This window comes from Aptenodytes forsteri, unplaced genomic scaffold (genome assembly GCF_000699145.1).
Source record: "Aptenodytes forsteri isolate BGI_AS27 unplaced genomic scaffold, ASM69914v1 Scaffold172, whole genome shotgun sequence".
Classification (NCBI taxonomy): domain Eukaryota; kingdom Metazoa; phylum Chordata; class Aves; order Sphenisciformes; family Spheniscidae; genus Aptenodytes; species Aptenodytes forsteri.
This window is the reverse complement of record NW_008795018.1, coordinates 9,770,020-9,796,065: the sequence shown is the minus strand read 5'-3', so window position 1 is coordinate 9,796,065 and position 26,046 is coordinate 9,770,020. Positions and strand designations below refer to the sequence as shown.

The 26,046-nt window shown below is 39.1% G+C and overlaps 1 protein-coding gene across 1 annotated transcript in view; it reads right to left on the bottom strand.

Moving 5' to 3' along the window:
- The window catches only part of CDK6 (cyclin dependent kinase 6), a 128,439-nt gene that overhangs the window by 79,845 nt on the left and 22,548 nt on the right, over window positions 1–26,046 (bottom strand). Inside the window, exon 2 of the mRNA XM_009275663.2 lies at window positions 19,324–19,459. Within this exon, the coding sequence (XP_009273938.1) occupies window positions 19,324–19,459 (136 nt within the window). The remainder of the gene's footprint in view (window positions 1–19,323; window positions 19,460–26,046) is intronic.

Sequence of the window (26,046 nt, the reverse complement as noted above, 5' to 3'; positions counted from 1 at the left end):
AGAGAGTACCAAGGGAATGTGAACTTCACAGCATGCTCAATTTAAATATGTTCACTGTTTTGATAAGAGAACAATAAATCCAGATGACCTGTTCACTTAGCCGTATTAATCAACCTTACTGTACAAGATACAATGTTCATTTTCTGTTCATAGAATAAAATGCTGTGCAGAGAGAAAAATACAGCAAATTCATTTAGTGTATTATTAGCAGAAGGGAACTAATATCTGTCAAGCTTATGCAAGGAATTGGTCTAATAATTGTTGGTGTTTTGTATGCTGCTACCCTAAAGGTAAACAATTTGTTGAAAATTAATTAACAGTTACATATATTTTAAAATATGAAGTAAAATATTTGCATAATTATTTTTCAATTGTAAAATTATTTTAATCATATCAAAGATACTTTAATACACTCAGAGTAGATTAACGGATATTTTAAAATATATTCTGATAAACAGTTACTAATCTATTTTAAACTACTTTTATAAGAAAGAAAGCACAGCTCAGACAAGTGATTCTGGATTATCCAATTGTTAGGATGAAGAACCCTACAGACATGCATACTCACAAAAGTATGCATGTATGTATACATGCATTTTAGTGTTTTGAATAATCCCATTGAAGGCAATGTTATCCATACTAATCCACTGCAAAGGTATAAACGCTGAAATTAATATAGTTGGGTTGTTCTGGTGTTTGGTTTTTTTTGTTTGTTTTTTTTTTTAAAATGGCTAGAACTGTTTGTATATCAATTTAAAAGATACAATACCTGAGGGACTGGAGTCTCTAAAACACTGTTTTGAAAACTACTTTGGTTGCTATTAGAAGTAGTAAGGTAATGAAGATTAGAAGGTCCTACATGAATTACTGTGGAATACAATAATCAGTCAATCAGTTAATAGACAATCTAGCAAAACTTGCAAATGTCACTATTATGCACGGACCTGGCTGTATATCATGAACATTATATGTCAGTCTCAAGCAAAAGTACCGCAACTGTGCACAAGATTCAGGAAAAATGCGAAATTTTAACTGAATTATAAGGGTCCATGGTAGTCTTTGAAAAAGTTTGAGGCTTAACAACGCTACTGCATTGCCATAAGTTTATGATTGAATTTTATGTATGTATATAATAGCTTTCAGTATACCGAGGCACTATTTTCCTTTTATTGTCATGCTCCTGTTTGTAGACTGAATTCAATTCATAGCCACCACAGCAGGTTTAACATGTTCTAGTTCCTTTGCTTAAACTCACCAACTGTCCCTTCTGAGTTAGACGGGAACCACTGGATTTGTGCTGCCGCAGGAGTTCCTGACCGAGCATATTCTGGAGTGCTCCAAACACTCCTCAAACACCAGTGCTCACCAGCAGCAAAGGCGACATAATTAAGGCTAGATTAGGACAAACAGATGCACCCTATTATGTTCAAGGAACTGTTCTGAGTAATCTTCTGTCTGCCCTACTTAAAATAGAGACCTCGATTAATATTTTAGAGGTCTTTAAAAGTTTCAATCTTAGTGCATGTCTGTTTTACCAGTATCGTAATACTGCCAGATTTTCATACCGATCTCAGTAGTTGTGAACCAAAGACCAAATTCAGTATATGAAATGCGTACATCCCACATCTGTGGGATACATACGTACATACACATGTATAGGCACACATATGGGTGCATTTCATTTCGGGCAGATCAATATTAATTTAAGTGTCTATAAGTCTTTCCACATCAATTTCTCACTTTATAGCTCAACACCTGTCAAGTCAGTTTGCAATATAGATCTTTCAAGTTTTACTTTATCAGCTGCTATTTTTCATATTTGATGAGAAGAATTTGCAGGACTGAAAGGAAACCTATGTAATTATTATCCTACTTACTTATTTTCAGTGATTCAGTGTACCAAAAATTCCTATCGAAGTGGAATTACCAGACATGCAAATGAAACACATAACATTTTCTATCTGGCTACTGGTATTTTTAAGAGAAAATACATGCAAATTAAATGAGAACAGAGGGGAATTTTGTTTTAACAATTTGACAGAAATTGGCAAATGTGGCATTGTTACCAAGAGCTGTCCTGGCTGTGAAATTTTTACAGCAGGTAAATGTAACTTTGTGATTAACAATCTTTTTCACTGCTCAAACCTTTCCAGTCTTTGTGGAAAAACCAATAGAAGGCACAGCTCTTAACAGAATTTATAGATCTGAGCCTAGATAAGCAAACAAACAGATTTTTTTCCTGTAGCTCTGGATGATATCATCACAGTTTTGTACATCCCCAAATACTTTCTGGGAAACTTCCTTTTATTACAAGCTTTTCATAAAACTATACTGGAGGCAGTAGTCTCTCACAGCACATCCTGGTTTGACAGTTGTTACCCACTCTGTTCTTTTATTCCTCATACCATCTGAAAAAGAGATGAGGACTAAAATGAGCCAAGAAATCCCCCAAACTCTTTACTGGCTCACCCACTTGGTAAGCCCCATACAAATGACTTGAAATAGCATCTGTGATTTGTATGCATTGGCTTTGAAGCCCCTTCTGGCACATGTCTGGGGACTGACACCAGTCAAAATTTGGTACCTAAGCGTCACATCAGGTCAAGCTGGAACGCTGGGGCAGAGCTGCAGTTTGAATTCTGGAGTACACTTTTCATAGAATTCCAGCTACTTTAATGGTCATGTTTCTCAACAAAGCAAATCATCCTTTCTTCGACTGATGCTGTGAGCCTCTTCCTTCTGGGGTAAACCCCAGACTTTCACTTGACTAAGTCAATGTATTCTGGAGCACTGTGTATACTCCCCTATCTCTATGTCCTCCCAGTAGAACTTAGTGCTTTTGGTTTTTAAAAAAGATTTTTGCTTTCTTCTAGTAGTATATATTTCCTTCTCTCATCATGGGACATCGTTGGCATTTCCTCTTCATAGACTTTGCTTCTGCATTCCCGAGCTGTATTGTGGGACATCCTAAGCGTATCATCACTTGTTGCAATCCTTGTGGAAGCTCTCCTGATGTAATCAGAGAAATTAGTGCACCCAGAAAATCCACAAAGCTGGATGTGACTCCCTTTAACTACTTCAGTATGCTTCTGAGAGGAGTTCACAGAAACCACGGTCTCACTCCCTGCCAGAATCTACAAACTACATTAAATTATCAATCACTGATGAGCCGATTCTCCTCCAGCACCGCTCACACCAGTCCTTACGAGGAATGGCACCAACAAACAAAACTCCTTCCCTAGAGAACGCTGCTCAATCAGCACTACAGCTATTTACCAGCACCTTTGTGACACTATTGGTCGTAATAGCTCTTTTTAATTTACTCAGACTCCATGAAGGGTTAAAAATATGGCATATGTTGACAGCCGACACTCCTTGCTAACAGGAAAGACACGTTGCTGTGGGGCCCAGATCTCGGCTTCTCCTTCCCTGCAGCTGTCTGTGGATAGCAGCTAATTGTATCCACTTGTTTAACCTCAGGGATAACGTCTGCAGGGGACCAAGTGCCACAAGCGTACTTTTTTTTTTTAACGGTCATTTCCTCTCTGGTGTAACTTGCATGACAGCATGTGACAAGCAGAAATTAATGGGGACACTGCTGTGCCAATACCTCTTGAATTGCTTTGACACTGGCTGCGGGCTGCCTGCTTGGCCACCCAGCCAAGACCTCACATGAAACGTGGCAAGGGGCCCACAGCTCTATTCACTAACAAGCCAGCTGGTCAGTGATTAGAAAGCTGAAACAATGCTGTGCACATACATCAAGAAAAATGCTTTACAAACAGCTTCGGACTTAGGAGGTAAAGCCTCCTAGAAGAGTAAATCTGTAAATTTATCTTCTGGGGACTGCTAACTTAAGCTCACGTTAGAGATAAAGTGGAAGGCCCTGGAAGATGACTGCCCTACATTGTCACCTGAGCACAAGAAGGGCTAACCTCAGAACAAAGACTAACATCTTAACATGCTCAAAATCATGTGTAAACAGCTTAGACCACATGGATTCTGGTCCAGAGGAGCATTCAAGTTATGTAAATACATAAAGTTTTATGACACACTACTCTTCCTAATGGTCTATCAACACCTTAGCAACATTACTGACATTTCTGCAGAAATTCTCATTGGATTTGTCTGCAGTGTGCCATCAAGAAGGCTGAGATTTGTTTATACGCTGATACATAACAACAAAGGATGAGACTTTAGAAGTATCCCAGGGGATTTGGATGACCAGATCTCCTACACCCAAGGCAGCTTTGAACATTTCAGCCAAGACTTTTTTGAAAACTGTCAAATCCTTGGCTAGAGACAAAAGGCTCAAGAAGACTGTTCCTTTAATTTCTCTCTCAGTTGTTTTTTTAAACAGTATCCACTAAAAATGCATGGATTCTTTATGAAACACCTGCATGGCAACAAGAAAATAAGTTAGGCTTTTTTAAAACTGAGGAAAAAGCAGTCAATAGGATCCTACAGATTAGAAACCCAAACATCCTTTAAAATCAATAGGACTTGGGCACCTAATTCCTATGGCTCCTTCGAAGTTATAAACTCAGCAATTTTTGTTTAATAGAAAACTTGTTTAAACTTATTATAACACAGGCCTGCTCCATTTCCTGATATATAAGGAAATATATTTTGTGACATATACAGATACATAGGAGCCCAAGGCACTGTAAAAGAGGCTGGTGGGATAGCAGAGACACTTTTGTGAATTAGAAATTGGGGTTACTGTAGAGTTTGGACTTCGGGCCTAATTAATTTTGATTGCTTCCATCATAAAAATGTCCAGGAATTCAGCATAGTCGTGAACGGCACTTGCATGCTGAGGAAGAAGATGGCCTCGTATTAGGCACAACCAAAGCCCAGTGAAGTCACTGGGACTCTATCCATCAATTTTCAAAGACCTGAGCTGGTCCCACTGCTTTTTAATATTTCCATCCTCCTCCCACACTCATTGGAACCAACAGGACCTTCAGAGAGATGTAACCAACCTCCTCTGAGACAAAAGTGTCAGCATGACACCAGACATCAAAATACAGCTATTCTCTGGAGTTAGACACTCTTTTAATAAATAGTTAACAGTTTTTATTAAAGATGCGAACACAGAGGAAAGTAAGAAGACAGTCCCTTCCTAACCTCTCCAGGGAATACATAATAAATAAAGCTCAGTTGTGTACTTTTTAAAAGCCGCTTTTCAATAATTTTTTTTGCTTGTAATATACTTGCATGGCAGAAGTATCGTGATGCTCGTCAGTGCTGTACAATGGCTCAACATTGGGGTCAATTACTACCTGAGCCCTAGTCACAGGTGTTCATTTAACTTCGCTGCCTCTCTTGCTCCATATTATAAATTCAGGGATAATGGTTAACTACTTCATGAGTGTTGCAAAGATTAACTGGTTAATGTTTGTTAAGTACTCCAAAGATCTAGAATTTGCTTTCAGTTATAAAGGCATAACAACCTTCAAGAAAACCAAGGATATACACAAGAGGAAAGATTTCTTGGATGTAAGCTATGGGTAGAAACGGGCTTCAAGGAAGAGCTGAGAGGGGACAGGAGCCCCAGTCCAAGAATTGTACACACAGCTTTGCAGTGCTGTTACAGCATTGTATGAACTGTCAAAACAGTCTTCAGGATGAGAATCTTACTGATGCCTTAGTACACTTAAATCAAAAGTAGGGAAAAGGAGAATTGTTTCTTGGAAGCACTCAGCAGGTTGAGTTGTTCTCCATATTTACAGTAGCAATTAATTTGCAATTCTATTATGTTAAATTATAAAATCAATAGCTCTTGAACCAACAGCTTTACAAGGAGAACAGGCAAGCAATTTATCCCATAGACAAGGCATAGAGAAGAGATTTTGCAAGAGGAGTCAAGCAAGTGCGCAGTCTTCCGTTTTCACCAAAAGCATAAGTTTGCCGACAGCACCAGACTAGGGGAATGGCTGCCCATTCCCTTCCACTTACATGGTCTATCACTTTCTCCTTTCTTTTCTGATTTCCTACCTTTTCCTTTACTTCCTTCTTTCCTCCCTTCATGCACCCTGTTGCCCTTTCCTGCCCCATCCCCAGTTGTGACTCTTCTCTTCACACCTTCACTGCACACCATCCCACTCAGCCATTTCCTCTCCTACCACACTCACTCTCAGGCCCTGTGGTCCTACTCCATCTCTTTGAGTTGCTGCCTCCCACAGGCCAGGTGATTACCAAGCAAGGTAGATCAGCAGAAGATGCCAGCTATTAGCATGCCTCAGCAGCTCATCTCTGGATTTCAGTTATAACAAACTGTAACAGGTAGTAATGTGCCTGAGATGTTTGCTGTGGCTGCAGTGGTGGGATATGGTCCCACATATCTGCCAAGTCTCTCTGAAGTGCCATGGGCCATAGCCCCTCCAGTCCTGAGCAAAATGACACTGATTTACATGAGCGTAAATTAGTGTAAACCTTGCCTTGTTTTCTTTTGAACACTTGACTGGTTCTTAAAGAAGGAGGCATCTTCAACTCATAGTGACACAATGAGCGATGAGCCTACTTATTTCTTAATGTTAGCACAATAGACAAGAATCAGCTCTGCTTTGGAGGTGAGGGTGAGGCTTGGGGATAGGGGGAAAGGTGCAACATGAGAGGCAATAGTCTTCTTGGGCGGGGAGAAGATTGCCTCCAATGTTTCACAGGCACGATATTCTCTCCCTTCCCTCACCTCCCTGAATGCTAAACAAAACAAACTCTAAGAGATTTTTAATAAAAAAACAAAGGTATGTTAGAAGTTACTTGCAAAAAGAGGCAATTAATGGAACAAACTGCTTCCATGAATAAGTATCTTTTGAAAGTAAAGTGTCACAAATGACGCACGTGACAAATGTAGCTTGTGACAAATGCATCATTGCTTCTCAAAAGGGTAACTTGTGACAAGCAAAAAAGTATGCTATTGATTATGTAAGTCAATTTGGAAAAGAAAACTACGTCTTCTTGCGTATCTTCACTGTAACCATTCATGGAAAACCTATGAGAATAAAAGTAGTGACGATCCAGACAACCTGAAGCACATACGTCTGTGCTTTGCTGAATCAGGCCCTAGAAAGACAAGGCTTTCCCTATCAACAAAAAAACCATTACAAATCGTACAATACAATATCAAACTCTGTTATTCCAAAATGACAGTCAATTAAGTAGAAACAAACCGTATCTTCAGAAGGGCAAACGAGAGAGGCTAGGGATCACTATCAAAGGACTTCTGTTTTCTTTTGTTTATTAAATAGCAACTGTATTATTTACTGCAGCTTTGCAAGCTAGTGAGCAGCTGGGTGTAACACATTTCCATGCTGTGTAACCTCTCCTTATGCTTTGTTAGATTCCTTATCAGGACCAGAAGAAAAGAAATCTCTCTGTTATGCTTCTCCTGTGGCAAAGGAAAAGACAAGATGATGACTTTCCAGCTCATTTCACTTGTACAACGTTATCATCAATCACCATGGGGTAGGTCTTTGTTATTTTCACTGAAGGACTGTTCTTAGTTTTCTGTCACAATAAAGTGTGACTCCACTAACTAGCAAATCAAGGTTACCTCCACCACATTTGCAAAAGAACAAAATGCAAACATAAGGCTAATGCTACTTCTGAAATATTTTCCAAGGCCCCAGTTTCACAGACATAAACCTAAGTCGAATTAGGTCTAAATTCTTTTCATTGAAACAAAGGTTAAAGTCTGAAACACTCAGAGCAGTTGAGGTAAGGAAGCTAAACTAACCATTTCATCAAGAACCAAAAGTTTTCTGCTTGTTTTGCGACTTTCTGCTCCAGAAACCAAGCAAAGAAACTGTGGTTTATTTTTATTTTAAACTCTGTCAAGTATGCATCTCTTTGCAGTTTTGGTTCACTATAGCCCACGCAGCTTGGCCTCTATTCTCCCTTTCCTATGTCTTCCATAAGCCCTATAGACATCGGCAGGAATTATGTGAGCAAAGAAAAAGCAAGAAAGGGATATATTCTAATCAAGGCAAAAATATAATAAAAAGTGCTTTGTAAGATGGTGTCTCCTCCTTTAACTTCGTGTTTTTATATGTCTTTTCCTTTTCGGTCTGTGTTGTTTCTCACTGAATGACAGTTATACACAACATACTATTGTAATAACAAGCATATGGCTCAGAGATTGCTGTTGACTTTCTCAAGTCTCAAATTAGACATTTTTATTTAAAATACATGAAAGACATCTGTATACTCTTTCATTAAATGCATTTTACATTTGTAACATCCTACGTATTCTTTTGGAACCATTTCCATTAAAATGCCGTCTCTGGGTTTGGATAGCAAGTATTTCCTTTGTAACACTAAGGGAGGAGTATGTTACTGTCAAAATTTCTCTCTAAAAAGTCCTTGCTAAAATATTTACTCTGCTTGTCAGAACAGGAATATCTGAAGTTAATTCCAAATGAAAGAATATTTTAGAATGAATCATAAACTAGATGTTAAAAAAAGGCAACACGCTGCCATTCCAGTGCCCCTTCCCTGCTGTAAAACTAAACGAAAAACGACTCTGCGCTTGCATCCACAGAATATTGTAACATTTCGAGCCTTCTGAGATTTATTTACTCTGCTTGTCAGAACAGGAATATCTGAAGTTAATTCCAAATGAAAGAATATTTTAGAATGAATCATAAACTAGATGTTAAAAAAAGGCAACACGCTGCCATTCCAGTGCCCCTTCCCTGCTGTAAAACTAAACGAAAAACGACTCTGCGCTTGCATCCACAGAATATTGTAACATTTCGAGCCTTCTGAGATTCCTTAACTGTAGTTATGCAACAGAACTGTCACATCCTAAAACAAAGGACAAAAATTCAGCAGCTGAATTTATTGGCTTGGAAATGAAATGCTCTTAAGAGATGGCTAACATGTCTTCTTGATTATTTTTGGCATTTTAAAGTTACAGTGCAATGCTTCCTCTTGCATAGACCAAAGAAGTGAGACATTTTAGAAATACTTAGAATTTTTATGGCGCTGTTTGCAAAGTCACATATTTAGCAACAGTGAAAACTGTTGAGCAGTAACCTTCTTTGCAATTAAGCCACTAATTTCAGTGGGCGCTTTATGGTATAAGGCACTGGTCAACATTAATAAAGGTACAATGCGCTGGCTTCTAATGAGTTGGTCATGATGGTAAAAAACAGCTTCTTCTTTTAAATGGGTATTCTTAAGGGTCACGATTTTCAAAGGCAAATGGGATAAATTCCGTGGCCAGAACAGTTATGATATTAATGAAAAAAGAAATAAATAAACCAGTCCGTCAAACCTGTGATCCTCCGGAGCCCTTTTCCATTAGAGTCAGTTTACTATGATGACCAATTCTGACACACTTTTGTGAATAGTCAGGAGTCTGGTTCCAAAGGCACAGACGTTGCTTACACATAAGTTTTCAGGGAAGACTACTTCCTCGCTCTGACAAAGCATTTAAACACAGGCAAAATGCATGTCTATGACTAATCTGAGACTACAGAAACAACGGTTTCAATTCTTCTTTGCTCTAACCTTGGAATTCATCAGGTCAGCAGTACAGGATAGCAACTGATTCTCCTCTGTTAGCTCCTCTAATTCGCAGTCTTTCAACCTCACTTCTAAAGCCGAAGCAATCTGTTTACATAAAAGTAAGCAGAAGCTTAAGTGCTTTGCTGGAGCAGAGCCTCTGCTCCCTTTGGGGTTTTTCCTTTAAGGTCTGAAGTTGAATCAGAAGGTTCAGGTATATATTCCAGCATGAGTTTAAATGTTTTATGTATACTGACATAAGTGGTCGTACTGTATAGCTGTAATGATAACAGAGAAGTAAGAAGAACCTAAAATACTGATGTTTATGAGTCTTCGGATAAGGCTTCCAACCCAAAAATTAAGCACAGATTTGATCTAGGAGCTTGAGCCTTTGTAATTTGCTCTTTCTTAATTGCAAACTGTTCAGGCTTTGCATGAAAATAAATGAAAGGCTGCTTGCTAACTGATGCTAATAGCATTGCACCACACTCACCCCTGGAGGAACCCTAAGAAGCCAACAGTTACATCACAGAAGGATTTGACCCATAGTTGTGCTCTGGAGTACCGACATTGGCAAATATTACAAAACCACGTCTGCTTTATTAAAACTACAAATAAATTAATCATTTTAATTTCTAAATATTTTCCCTTGCTGTCACACCAAGAGCAAACAACAAGCAGTATTTCTGTTATTTCACTTGTGTTTCCATTCTAAATTTTCTGTCTTTTGGCAGCTGCTTGCGAACTTGCTAATAACGTGTGTCTTTGTTTGGACTTCTTAAAAAGAAGGATATTCTCAAAATGGAAGAAAGCTCATTTTATTTCACTTTGAAACCCGAGAAACCTGTAACATGAACCATACGCTGATTACAGAGTACTGATATATAAAGGAAGCAGTTGTGCAAATTTGTGAAGTGGCTGTGGTGGGGAAACAGCAGAGCAGAGGAGAAGCACTATTTTAGACAAATAATGCTGTTGTAGGATCTGATTATCGTGATTCATGTTTAACAAGGTACTGTGTAACGGCCAGCCAAAAAGGAGGACCTATTATGGTGGGCACTATACAATCAAGGGTTTTCACACAACCTCTTCCATTAATAGCTCACAAATAAAATGGACAAGACAGACCCCAGGTGGAGAAACAGTGTGACAGTTCCATGATGTTACTGTTTTATGGGAGTAGAGTCAGTTAGGAGGGGATAAGCAAAATGGAAAGAAAAGCGATGGAGAGAAAAGTTCTGGAGGGAGGGAAGGAACAGAAGAGAGGAGTGCTATACAGTGCAAATACAGAGTGAAAGTGAGGTGAAAAAATGAAGGTGGAAGGGAAGGATGGAAGGAAGAAAGGGCTGGAAAAAATGGGATTAGCACAGGCAGAGAACATTGAGTTGAAATCACTGGAAACCCTCTGAGTGTCAGAGCTTTTGGCTTTGGTTGCTAGAGCAGCTGAGTGTAGCTGGCTGATGCCACTGGCTGGTGCTTCTCTGCAGTTTTGTCCCTGATGGCCAGAGGACGGGAAGCAGGGAGGAACCGTGTCTGTTCTGGTATCTGCAGGGGCGGGTGGGATGGAGGCTCTCCATGTGTCTCTGATCCGACACACTGAGTAGGAGGGAGAGGCACAGCCTCGGCTGGGTCCCATTTTATTTCTTCCCTATGACTATAACAGACCTCATTCCAGCTCAGCTGTATCTGATGATGAGCTGAAACATAAGCCTATGGGATGAACTCTGGGAATCAGCAGATCATGAGTGTATATATATGTGTACGTGTATGTGTAGTATGCCTTCACGTGTATACATATAAAGAAAATATACACCAAACCACTCCCTAGGCACAGGAGGAGAACTGGTGCTACCCCCTCTGTATTCTTGTACTTTTGACTCTTCTCTAAGCATTCTGAGTTGCCAGTTCTGGCATCTTCTGGCCCACAGCTATTTTGAGATCATGAACTTCATAGACAGTAGAGTGATGATCATTGAGTTTCCCTTTCCCTTTCTCCCACTTGCACAAATAGCAACGTTTTTTCTGCAAATATGTTAGAGGACTTTTACAATAATTATATGTATATATGTATGTGTGTTTATGTGCAATATATTTAAAATTTCTTAGAGCTAATTTTAAGTTCTTACATATGAAAACATGCAATAAAAAAAAATTCCGTCCCTATCCATTTGTATGGGCTTTGTTTTCTAGCATAAGCTAAATACATCTGTTACAGAGGAAAAGAAACAAACACAACATATCTTGATTAAATCAGTGTGCCACTAAAGTAACATGCTTCAAATTAATTTTTACTGTGGGATACAATAACCTGCCTATTCACTGGCATAAAAGCAGTGTATACAGCTAGCGCAAGAGTATTAAATTTCTCTTGGGGTGGAACAGCAAAAAGTTTTATAAAAAAATAACTTATTTGATTACTATATTATCTTCTATTAGCTATGAGTTGTCTGTGGCCAACTTTTGAATTATTTTACACTACAGCTGTATATTTGCTGTGAATAAATACGGACACTTTGTGAATATCCTGGTATGGAGAATCTGAGCTACAATAACTTGGGTTGGCTGAGATGGGAAGGTATCCTGCTGCAACGCTTCTTGTCCCAGATCAGCTGAGTTCAACCCTTAGAATCTGGAGTTCAACAAGAAAAAATATGTTGGCCAGGTTTCCCAAATATATACCTTGTCACAATTTGTGTCATTCTGTCTCCTCTTCCCCATCTCTGTGTGCTTGTTTTGGGATGAAGTATAGCTTTGTGGGTATGCAGAGGCATAGGGGCCTGATTTCCTTTCAGTGCAGAAACTACTATTAAGAAAGTGATTCCTATCTGCCCCCATAAAAATCAAGAATGACTCTTTGAACATCTCCTCTTTATCTCACATCTGCGGCAGTCCGACCTTCAAATTACTTGTCAAAAGTAACATATGGCTTGTAAGCAAAATTTAGAACATGGGTAAATCCAAACATTTCAGTCTATTTTTCTGCCACTGCTTTACATGAACCATGAGCTGTAACAGCTTTCTCTTAATTGTTTTAACTGTGGCATCTCATCGTTGATGAAGAGAAAGACTCTGAAAACATGAGTGACACTTCTGCTGATCACTGAGGCAGGTTTTACTTGCAGAGCAAGTTGCGACTATACACCATCACCGTGAGACTAAGGAAAGCATCTTGAAAATACTCCCCACTCTGAGGAACTGCCACTGGCTCGCTGCGGAACAGTACGGCACTGTCTTTGACATGCTGCCTGGCAGTCTAGCCCCACTTTTACACCTGCTTGAGCATTATTCCTACCACGTGCTCCCTTTCTTTCTTTCAGTGCCATCAAAGCATTTCACACAGCAATTGCTACCACATTGATGTTCCAATAGCAAAACCCCAGTGTCACTAATAATCTGAGAGCGTCTCAAGGGAATCCAGAGCAGTAGGATCCATAAGCTTTTCTTTGCACCACATTAACGTCCAGCTCTGCAGAATTAACAGAAATGAAATGAGCTGATAGCAACATTTCACTTCCAGTGTTTGTAATACTGCAATTTTGCAATGACTTCATCATAAATTTTGTTCTACTAAAGGCTCCATCTCTATCCCTGCCCACAATTCAGAATCTCTTCAGTTTCTTAATTCCCTTTGTCTTTCCGAATAAAGATGATTTCTGGCCCTCCATCTATTGAAAACAATAGCTTCCTTCTGACTTTGAAAAGGATGTGTCCCTTAGGGCCCTACTGGACTGTACTGCTGCCTTGAGAGTTTGGGCCATAAAAGAAAAGTAGGTTGAGATGTCTATTTAGAGAGTCCTTGATAGACATCTTTTCACAGTGACATTTCTAATTCAGTGTCATTGTTTTGAACGACTAAAATTATTATTTCAGGCAGGTTGCTTTCATACATTATGCTCCAATGTTGCTTGACTGCTTTCCAAACTGGAACAACTGAAAAAATGTGAAGCGTTCCAATGATTTTAAATCATTTTAGTCAGGACAGAGTGGTTTAAAATTATTGGAGAGCCTCACATTTTTATGAGCTCTCAGTTTGCAAGCAATGGAGGTCTGGGCAGTCCTGGGCTACAGCACTGCAAAAAAACAACTATACATTATCATCAGTTTGAAAATGTTTGCATTTGAATTTGGAAATGGTAGGGATTTGGAGATATTTAATGCCATCATAATTAAAATCAGTGGCTGTAGACTGACTGTAAAAAGGTCCAAGCTAAAGAAGTAACTGTACGGATACAACATTATAGCATCCTGTGCTCAGCAGTCCCTTCATTTGAATCATGACTCCTCCTAGCCCCTTGGTCAGACCATACATTACTACCTGCAGCACCGCACCAGAGGAGATGTGGCTGTGTCTCTACATGTGGCACAGTATGGGAAAGAAATGACAACACCTGCAACAGAGGAAACTACCACCCTTTGGAGAATATCCTCTTTTTAAGACTTAGTTTCTTCAGAGCTGTCACTTGTGCAGGGCACCTGCGCTCTCTCCTGCTACCCTTCCATGCAGCAGCCCAACCCCTAGTAGTAGGATAACAGAGAGAAAAATAAAAGATCTATCACACAATAATATATCAGTTCAGTCCTTTTGTTTTTCATTTGTTTATAGTGGCAACTCTTCTTCAATTCATAATACGGATTCAGAACAAAATTTATTGCAAAATACTCCACAAAGAATGAGATCCTTAGCAGCTGTAAATGGGCATCATTTCACTGAAGCTAATGGATTTACACCTCTTAGTATCAGCTGGGGATCCATTATTTGTGGACTCTAAATTCCTCACTAAGTTTTGCTTCTTTATTTACCACAAAAGGAAAATGTTAGTAACAGCTCTTCTCTGAGTATCTTTCTTACTAATTTGAGTAGGCTCTTTTTTTAAGTGACTTTTAACTTTGATGTTGTTAAACACAGCCACACTCTGAAGACTCTCAGTACTGGTGAATCTGTTTTCCCGGAATATCTTGTGTTGTTTTCAGAATTGCATGATTGTGTGACATCTGCTCTACATCTCATATGTGATCGACTGAGTAGGTACAACTGTGGCAGACGGCTGATGACTCACCTCACAACACTGAACACTGGTTTGCTTTCTGAGAAGCAACATCTTCATATTAATTTTCTAAGAGTCTTGCAAAGATGTGACTGGTCTGCCTGGTTTGATAGCAGGTAATGTAAGTTACAGGAAATGCACAGGGATGCAACAGCAACATTTATTCTAGGAATGGGGGTAAAATTTTAAAATTCAATTTTTGGGCTACTATCAGATAAATCCACAAAAGGAAATTAGGTTCACTGCTGTACTTTCTAAATTTTAGGCATCTAAATAGCAAAATCTGGATCCCTGAATCAGACGGAGAACTAGGCTTCCTATGCAAGGGAGATACAGAATAATATCCGCAGAAGCCATTCACTTGAATGAGGAATCAGGAAACACCAGAGAAAAGGATATACCTTAAACCCTGTTCTCTCTGTGATCTGGCTGCCCTCTTGCAGGCTGGGGGGAATACCATGAAGATTCACAGATCACAGACCTGGGTAGAAGGACATTCCCAGCTCTTCTAACATCCCATGATAGATAACGTATGCACCTGCTATACCGGAGGCCTTTGATCTGTTCCCTCCTCTGTTGACTGTCAGATTGAAACAGGCACAGCCTAGTTAGCACGCGTAGCTTGGGTAGGCTAAGTTCTGATCAGTTGTAAGAAAACTATTGCAAGAAGCCACAAGTTTACTTATAATTACACTACCTTGCAAAGTTAACTTTCTTCATTACCAAAATTAAAGAACCTCGGTAACAGTTTGTTATCCTCTCTCATTCTTACAGACTCGTTGGCCCGGCAGAACAAGATGACTGGAGGGAGCTCCAAAGAGCCATTCCTAAACCACTTAATTTACAGCTCTGTATACCAAGCCATCACATGCATATATTAATTTAAAGCTAAATATTGTTATATACATTGCAATAGCTTAAATCAATAAACATCAACTTGTTTGCATGTGCAAGATTTCCACATTAAAAATGTAATTAGTGTTATAACAACCATATCCATATCCAAATCCTTTAGGATCAAAAAACCCATGCCAGCCTCGCAAGCATCACATCAAAATGTGACCACCCAGCTTCAACATGCTTCAGTCCCAAAGACTAACACATCAAAATGCTTTAGTGGCCTGTTAACTATTTTTTTTTTTAATCTTTCTGTGGCAGAGATGTGTCATTCCCATTTCCACCACCCTTATGTCAACTAACAAAAGTTCCTAATGAGCCAAGTCTCTCGGAGGCTCAACTGCTAACGCCATTAACATTACCAAAGACCTGTGCATGACTAACAGCTGTGTCCTAAGGAAACTGAACTCATACCTTCCATTTCCACATAAACTGCCCTAAAGTTAAGGAGTATCCCAGGAAGAAAAGAAGGGAGGAGACGATGGGTAGAGAGGAAAGAAGGAAGATGTTGTCATTGCTGATTCTGATTCATCCTGTATGGAACATATATTAATCAGGTCTGACAGAGGAAGCCAGCAAGGGCGAGAAGGACTACAATCCAGTAGTTACAAAGACATATTAATTCGATTAAGGGCTTGAACATAGTTCTTTTTCAAAGGTGAATGCCATGTCCACAAGTATTTGGAGTCATGTTCGCCATCCCTCTAGCCCAAAGCATACTCCATTAAAGAATAATGGAAGTGCTTCAGCAGAAAAGATTTAAAGTACCTCTGTCCAGAATAACCTAGAACTCAGTAGCCAGAGCTATAGCCACAGAAATGGACCACAGCATTCATGCTCCTGGTAACAGGGATGGGAAGTGAGCATGTCTGCCCTACACTCTGGGTAAATATTCCCACTACCGGGCAATGCCTCAAAGGGAAACTGCCTCTCTCCTAGGTTCCCACTACCGGGCAATGCCTCAAAGGGAAACTCTCTCCTATCATTTTATGGGCACCTGTGGATATGTTCCTAAAATACCCTCCGGGGTGACTCCTGCTGCAGGGCTTTAGACATTAGAAAGGCATTGCTGAGCAGCATTAAGACAAAAGCTTTAGTTGTATTTAAATGATCGATACGGTTAGTTTCTTTGAACTGCTACAGTCTGACTACTATCTGCTAAACATAAAGGAAATTCTTAAAATGGTACTGGTATCACTTATATTCCTTGACAGCTGGTAACTAAAAACCCCAGCATGTCCCAAACCAGCAAAAGTTGAGTCTCCCTCCCCCAAATGGTATGTAATGATGGTAGTTAATTCACACAGAAAAGATCTTTTGGGCTGATACTTCTCCCATAGTAATTTTATGTCATTCAAGTTCCACTAACAACTGCTGAGTTTACACCATGGTGCCAAAGAGGTATATTAGATCCTTCAACTTCAAGCTATCCAGAGCTTACTCGGCTCATTTGGCACCTCTGTGTTGCTGACACATGCAGAACTTTAACAGATGGCCTTACAATACTGGCAGTTGTTTTGTACTGTGCTAGTGGTGAGGGGAAATACTCTACACAAATTGTCTGCAATTCTGGAAAATAAATGAAGTACAAATCCATATTAACCTCAAAAGCCAAACTATAAAAAGTCAGATTAGTCATTTAACGATGTCTGTGCTCTGGGTTAAATGCTTAGTTGCTGCAAAATGGCAATATTTCCCTGCAGCCAGGATAACTATGCTTTGCTTCAGTTTCTACCAGGAATATCCATAAAAACTGTATCATTAGAAAGGTATCGAAATGCATTAGGAATAAGCCTTGAGATCCTTCCTCATATGATCAGCCCTGACTATCGGCAAAAGTACCTCCATAAACTGGGTGTTTTCACACAAATAGTGAAGCAACAGTGTGCAACTTAACCGAATCTCTCTTTTTTCCCGTGCCAAACAGAATTCAAGAAATAACACATCAGCTGCTGTGCAAATGTCAAAATCAACAGTGACAACCAAGTAAACAGCAATCTTACATTTTTCCTGACCTATTAAAAAAGAGCTATACGTACCACAAGCTGAATTTTACACTCACTAATTTCACTGGCTGCAGTGGAGCTTGCACTGTACATAAAAGACCAGAATTGCTCCTCCTTGTTTCTGTGTGGCTAAATTTTTCTCTTTTATTGTGCCAAATTATCAGATATATCAACTGGGTTGAACTAGTAAACCATGTATGCAGAATAGTGCTTTTCAAAAGTAAACCCAACAATTTCCTTCACCAGTATATAACGTTCATGAAATGTATGTTCACACATACGTATTACAGTCTACTACTGCAAATTTAGAACAGGCTTTTAGAAAATCACAAATGTTTTAGTCCTATGCTCACCTCTTCTATTTGCTTTAAATGAAACATAGCTTGAAAGATATTTCAAACTGAGACTTCAGAGGCTTGGTCACTCAGTTCCCCATTTCATCCATTTCAATATATTTAGTTAGATAATATGTCAGTCACCTTGCATGTTATTTTCGCAATGTTAGTTACATTGAAATACAGTTCCCTTAGGTAGCTTCAAAGCCCTAGAAGGAAGTGGAACCCTAAAAGCATTATCATAAAAGAGTCCTTCAAATGCAAGAGGTACATTCCAGTCTTCTGCTGGGACTGAATCAAAGCTGTAACCATTTTTTTAAAATTTTATTTTATCCACTAAGTTTGCTTAAAAAACATGGTTGCTGGAACTGACTGATGTTATAGATTTGTGACTTTGATACAAGTGAAAAGATCTTTATCAGTTTTATGTCTAATTTTATACTGAAAGATCAAACAACTCCTAAGTTTGAAGCTGTTAACAAAAAAAATATTAAAACAACTAAATTTCAGATAGGTTTCATGTTTTCTTTTCCTCCCTCAGGACTTTTGCCAGACTAAGATGACACAACATAATTCCAGAAAATACTTATACAAATGCAAGATAATCCGTCTCTGAACGCATAAATTATTGCTCCTCATGAAAAAAGAAAAATCAAAAGAAATGTTAAACAGGCACAGTCAAACAGGCACAGGAACATCAATCCCTCTGCTTCTGTTCCCAGGCATAAACATTTTGTCAAACATTTCAAGCTATGATCCTCAATGTAGCACTTCGCTGTGAAATTCCCAGGAGAGGAGTTGGTATACATATTTTAGTACCAATAATGCAAGCACGTCCCATCCTGGGAAGAGGTCCTCCCTTACAGATGCAGACTATGAGATAACACGATGGGAAAACTTCATGACCATCCTTCCATTACTGAGAGCCTTCCCAGCTTCTACAACAACTGGTCATGGCTACCCCCTTCCCTGAGCCCATCCTCTGCAGAGCTCACCACAGGTCCACGGTGAACATCTCCTGCTCTTGGAACGTATAGAAACCTTTCTGGCAAGAGGGACATGAAACGAAAGGAGTCTCTTGGGGAAACAAAAGGCAAAGGGAAGGGAATAGGAGCACAGGATTTATTTTATCCATCCTAACAATATCCAGCACTCTACCAGACACCTTCTAGTTAAGGTTCAAGTAGTCTTGGACTAAACAATAATGGAATCATCTGCCTACAGCTGCAAGCAAAGGTCATTCTTAATGATTTGGAATGCTACACTTGGTAAAACAGTAGAGATTCAGGGGATTTATAAATCTAAAAGAGAACAAAAACACAAGTGCAACATTTCCACAAAGAGATTACATCTGTTAGTGAATACAGATCTTTGCGCTGCAATTCATGTCCCAAGCTGGGCATTACTCAATTTTGATATAACAAAATCCTATGGAATCAAAACGCAGTTTGCCTTTGTGATTTATCTCTTTGTCCTTCCTATCTAGTATTTTCTGAAATAATATCCAAAATCTTTCTTCTTAAATACCTTTATAGTTTCAGTAGGCACTCCAGGCTCTGGGACTTTGTCCAAGTAAGTAGTCAAGTCTTGATCCACGTGTTCAAACACTAATGTTAACTTGGTCTCTCTGTCTGTTCGTGACACGGTGCACACATCAAACAATCTGAGAGGAGGAAAAGAAAAGAGGAAGTAAGTATACAGGAACCAGTACAGACATACATACCTTGCAGCTCATACATGTCTATTTAAATTTCTTACAGTATATAGAATGGAAAAAAGAGCTTTCCAAAGGTAGAGCAATCTTTGAGCTCTTGATTCATCAGATAACTACTGATACATCAATAATATAATTTCTCTCTTTCATGTGTGGATTCTGAAACAGGATTAAGTATTAAGAATTCATCAGCTGTTCAAAGTAAAATAATTACATGAAAAGAAAATATTTTTTGGACAGAGCAATTAGAGTCACTACTGAAAATTACTTGATATTTATCCACATTCTATGCTACAGCACTTACAGTCATTTTACATAAAGAAAAATTGCAAGAAATTTTTGAGAAAACATACAGGGTGTTTACATGCACCTTCATTTTCTTCCCACATAACTCCCATGTCCACCATTACATGGCTTATAATTAAATCTCCTTTGGCAGAAACAGAATTTTTTTGCTGATTATTCTTGCAAGTTCCTGGGTGCAAGGAATACCTTCAGAGTCAGGATACAGTCTGGAAAAAAGCTTTGTGCATAAGATGACAGTACTAAGAAAGCTTTCTTCTCTCATCACTTTCTGTCATTCTTTTACTGAAATTTCTTTATCATTTCACCTTGTTGCACAACATCAAATTCAAACTAATTTGCAGTTTTTCATAATGTCACATTCCTAGCTGATTATTTTCTATTGTTTTCTCTTTTTAATTAGGATTTCTCTCATCTTCTCCACTTCATCTACTATACCAGCTTTAATCACTGTTTTATCTTTTTCACAAACAACTGCCCATCCTTCTATGCTTCACACCTATGCTCTTACCAGTGACTTTCACTACCCTTCCTCAAGTCCCACTTCTACAAAATCACAATAGGAAACCATCTTACAGATGGAAGGACGCTTATTCCCCAGTCACGTACTTTACGAATGTGTTTATTCATTTAGTTTTAAATTGTACAGAGCAGATTGCCTTTCTCTCTGAAGCGAGGCAGAAAATCAATCGCTACTTTTATTAGGTGACAGTGGATTTAAAAAATGTATGAATACAGTTATTGAGAAAAAAGTCTATACTGTTAAACTGAAGAACCTATCATTGATAACAAACCAAAGTATTGTTGATACTACTGCTTATTTTGTTCAACATCATAGCAGTTACGTTGTTTTATTACATGTATCTTTTATCCTCTTACTTAGAATAACTGCTTCCTTACTTTGTGCAAAGTGCAGGATTTCCGATAACATTATCAAGTAATATTTTTATTCTTTGTCCTAGGACTAAAGGCTTTATATGCAGGATCTGCAGACAACAGATCATGCACAAAGCCTTGGGGGTCACTGCTCTTCAAAGAGGACATCTGACAAACAGACTAGGAAAACACTTTGTACTGAGTTTTTACATCTTACCTTAAATCTCAAAATATTTCACAAGAGAAAGGGAGATAAGAATTGGCACAACTATCTGTGAAGACTGTAATCCAGGTTTAAGAGAACAGTATGTTTCACTTGAGATGATACAGATTTAACAGGTTAAGGCCGTGGTCCCACTTTAACAGCATTTCCTAAATAACCTTTGGTCAGACCCTTAAAATTGTTTAGTAGCCACCGTGGTTTGAAAATGGATGCATGCACATTCCTTTTAGCTTAAAGAAGCTCTTAGTGAGTAATAATTTGGGAACCGGAGTTACACAATATGGAGAGACTGTCACCCTACCTCTACTAGAAGACTAATCTGTACTTAATCTGTAATCATCATATGCACAAATATTAATTAAATTATTATGGTAATGTAGTGACTGTAACAGCAAATGTCTCGGCACATTTCTCATAAAGACGAATACTGTTCTCTTTATGATTCCCTTAATGGGGCGTACACGGAAGATAGGTATCTTGTACACAGTAAATCAGTTTTGTGAAAAGTCACAAACCTTCCTGAAAAGTGAAATTTGCTGGTATTTGGCTGGAGGTTAATAATCTGCAATATATTTATATAAATCAATGTGGAATGTAGCCGGACTGCCTATAACCCCAACACATGCAAATAGAGAGGAACCAGACAGGTCTGAACATCTGAACATAAACACTGGAAAATATTTCCAAATGTATGATCCCTTTGTGTTGACCTACATTTACCTAAAAATGTTCTAAAACACCTTTTTTGCCAGGTATTTAATACACTGGCAAAATCATCTTTTCAACTATAGCAGAATTATAGTTCAAGAAAAAAAGGAAAAAAGATTTCACTGTATAGAATATAGAAGCGACATGTAATTTCCAACTCACTGTGGAGGGAAATGCTGATTCTCTGATTAATTCTTCCGTATGTGGCTTTTTGATTCTGGCATTTTCTGGCACAGCAAAATAAGGAACTCAGAGGAGCGCAATTCTAGTCACATATTACTGAGTGATAATATTATCACTGAGTAATAATATTATCTATCCTTTTTATACACCCTTTATGTGAAACTTTAAATGCTTTACTGTTAATAATAAAGACTCCAGATCCTGCACCAGGCTGGGTGGAAGCACATTGTGTTTACTCACAGAAAATACAGCTGCTGCCTTAGAAAGATAATAATTTAAAGCACAGCTTATATGAATCCAAAATATTACAAAAAGACAACATCTGGCATTGCCCGTGCTAATTATTCTGGAAATAGATTGAGAAAGACACAGCCTCTTTATTGAGTAGTTTCCATAGGGATAAAACTGCTTTTTATAAATTATATTCTTTTACACCCACTGTGAGAAAATCATCCATAAGGTTGTCTTCTTTAGCTAGGAACATCTCTGCTGTTTACAGTGCACATGTCTCAAGCCAGTTCCTCATGATTTTCGGTACGTGACGGGTTAGTTTTGCATGTGATTGCCTCTCTGGAACAGGCAACAGCAAAAGGCCTTTTATTTAAAGAGCTACTATGTGGACACTGTCCTAAGTGAAGTAAATGTACCTCAATTAATACAGGATTTCCATACTGAACACTTTGTAAACACAAGCCCTGCCCTTCTATTGTACTTATAAAAGAAACGTTTGAATTATTTGATTAAAGTAAGATCCGCTATGGGAAATCCTGCAAGTATTTAACAAGATGTTTGGCTGGGAGTCATACACGGCCTGGTGTGTCGATCTGAACTGGAACATTGTTGAACAGACACGGAGTACCTGTGTTTTAATGCAGACTTTTTTCCAAGTTAATTGTACTAAAGTCAAGAAAGCTTATCAGCTACAAATCTATGTCTCTGTTTTATTTTATGTGTCTAGTGCCTAGTGGATCTTACTATAACCTAGCAGAATACCTGCCTTCCTACAAAAATACTTAGGTTTTTTTGAACACAGAAAACTAGATGATGAGTCTTGAAGTCTCCGTAGCTTCTTACAACATGTGATCTGACAAATGCAACCTCAGTTCATCTTCATTTTACAATATACAGTCTGAATGCTTAATGCTTTTATAAGAAAAGACACAGTTATGCCAACTCCTTTGAAAACTATTGCGTCTACTGACTGGTACTAATTTGGTAACTGTTTCTAGAAAGTCCTTAAATGTTACTGGACTTGATTTTGAGATGCTCTGAGAACTGCTATAAAGTTACCCACTTTCAAGTGGAATAAACATTTTTTTTCTGAGCAAACTGAGGTAACAGCGATGGAGATCAAACCCATCAGCCCAAGCCACCTGCAAGAAATACCAAAAAACAGATCTGACTGTAAGAGCTGAAAAACTGTAGGACATCAGTTCTCTTGGCTATTGTCAAACACATGAGTAAGTACATCGGGAGAATTAGCCAGATCATAGTCAAAGGGAAGACCAAAGAAGTAGAATCTTGCTGCCAATGCATCCAAAGGCTTATTGTTCTTTTCATTGCAGTTGGACTAATCCAACACGAACAGATATCCCTTTACTTTGCTGGTCACTCACAGCACTGAACAAAACCACAGTCCTTGCCCTCTAAAGTTTTTCAGTAACATGGATTTACTTAATTTTCTTGGGAACAGTGTCTTCCTAGGAAGAGTTACTTCCTAGCTTATGCATGACAAAGAAAGAGAACGGGAGCCATTAATTTACGAGTAGGAGAAATGTTTAAGAAGAATGTGGTGTGGTAAGTAGTGGCATAGTAATATGCTACAGTTTTAAGGTTTCATAAGTCTGGACAAAGACTCAGATGGAAAGAGTTTGGTGGCCTCAACCTAACTCCGAAAGGTATTTATCCACATGACAGAAAACCAGCACAGAATTTATGTGTGATTGACAGTGTTTATGCAAACACCACAAGATGGGGATACCAAGACTATTACAGGTCATGACTAAGGTTCATTGATAATACCAGGGGGGAGGGAGCCTGAATAGCTTCTGCTTTCACTGCCTTTGGCTCAGGTTAATCCTGTGAGTTCATAATTTTCAAGGGCACAGAAAACTTCAGCCCCTCATACCTAAAAGCATTGAAGAATGACAGTCAGGCGTCCTTTGAGTCCAAATTTCAGAGCAGCCTTAGACTCTTCTGTTCTCTGAAGCCACTCAGCAGCAAGCCCTTCGTTCACTCCAAATTCTTAAACTACGTACTCTTTGAAAAAAACAGTTCTCCCCATACTTTTAATATTAGCTACCTTCTCCTTTCTTGCTTTTGAAGAGGAAAAAGACTGTGCTAACAGAAACCAGTCTCTACTTGGAATCATGTATACCCAATGTATTGTAACAAAGGGGTCGTATTTCAGATGAAGAAGACAATAGCTGGGCAAGTGGAGTGGAACATGTGCGTTAAGAGAACCATGTCCCACATAGCAAAACAGGAAATAGAGCTTCACACTCTGAAACGTATGACAGAGCTCTTTCCCTTTGTTCAGGACATGCTGCTTTGTCTCATCTTAATCAGCAATCACCTACTCCTCCATGCCTCTGAAAGCTGGTATTTCAGATGTAGATTTTTCTCACTTGAAGGAGCTTCAGTGAAGTACTTTTAGATGAAAAAAGAGCACATGCAGATGAACAGGCCACTAAATTCAAAGTATCTCATATTTTAAGTGCATTTTTTCTGGGATAACATCTGTAAAACCATGTAGTAATGCAAGACCTAAGTTCCATTTTCAAAAGCGTATGGGGTCTTCAGGAGCCTCCGAATCTGCTTGTCACGCCAGCTGCAGCTGCACCAATGTGCATCAATACTTAGGATATGCCTCCATGGCAGATGGCAACCTAGTGCAGAGACACCTAGACCACGCTCAACTGACCCACCTCGGTACTGAAAACGTACAGCGTGACAGCACAACGCTGCCTGCAGCACGGTAATCTAGCCCACTGTGAGCTCCGCCCAGCAGCAGCCAGATGCCCAGAGTCAGACTCGATTAATTAAAATAAGCTTGGGAAACTCTACACTGCTCATGGCAACTTTACATCTCAAATCCTTATTCTCTACATTTCTACTGGGTTCTTGGAGTTTGTGAGTATTTTCCCTGCTTCGCTACCCTTCTAGGAAAGAGTAGCGGGACCTCTTCTTGTCTTCAGAAGAAACCTCTTTCAGGCAAATAGCAGAAAAGGGCAGAACATAACATCAGATAAAATAAATGAATCTATCTAGGACAGGCAGATGTTATGCAGATAGATGTTTTCAACTCTTGCAGTCACTCATTCATTATCTGCTGTGCACAAAGCAGAAAGAGCTACCGCGAAGAAGCAATAGCATGATAAAAGCAAGGCATTAGAAAGTCCTATCCTGGAGACCTACTCCAGCAGAGCCCAGCCAGTATTCTTGCTTATAGCCCACTCACCAGTGAGGTTTAAGGGAAGGAAGGGGGATATTAGGATGACAAGGCAATCGTTCATCTGCAAGCTGAGCTTTGTGCTGTAATTTTTTCCAGTCTCTCTCCCTTTCTGACCTGGAAAAATTATTTAAAATGCTTAGCTGTATAAAAGATGTTTTTGTTCTTTAAGTGTGTGTGAGGAAGAGAGACAGAGAAAGTGACAGAGAGAAATAGATGCTCTTGAAAGCAAAGTAAATAGTACTGGCTAAAGTCCGATAGTGTGGGCTGACTGGGCAAGCTTTCAACGCTCAGTACCGACTGCAGCCCTGACCTGCAACACCCCTGTTCTCCTGCGCTGGGCCCCACTCGAGCAACGACGAGCCCTGGTGCCAGACTGAATGGTTTTGTGATGCAGACAAATGTCTGCTCCAATGAAACCACCAAAACTAATTTTCATTTTCAACAGAAGCCAAGATTTGTGCCCAAAAGATGAAAAGGCCAAGTACATTTACTCACTGTGCCACCCAAGTCACTAAAAGATTCAGTTGTTAAGAGTTTTACCTCCAGGAAAAATACGCCTGACAAGATGTTCCCTGCACCTCTCTGTTTATAGCAGCATGCTGTCTTTTTTAGCCCTCACACTGCCATTTCTTGTTCACCTTCTTTGTGAAGGGAGATTATTTTTAATAGGCAAGGACCAGAAATGGATCCGGTAAGGCTCAGTAATTCAAACAATATCCTGCCTTTCAGAACTTCACTTTCAGGACTCGTCCTACAGTTCACCAGTTTTTGAAATACTTAACTCCTCAC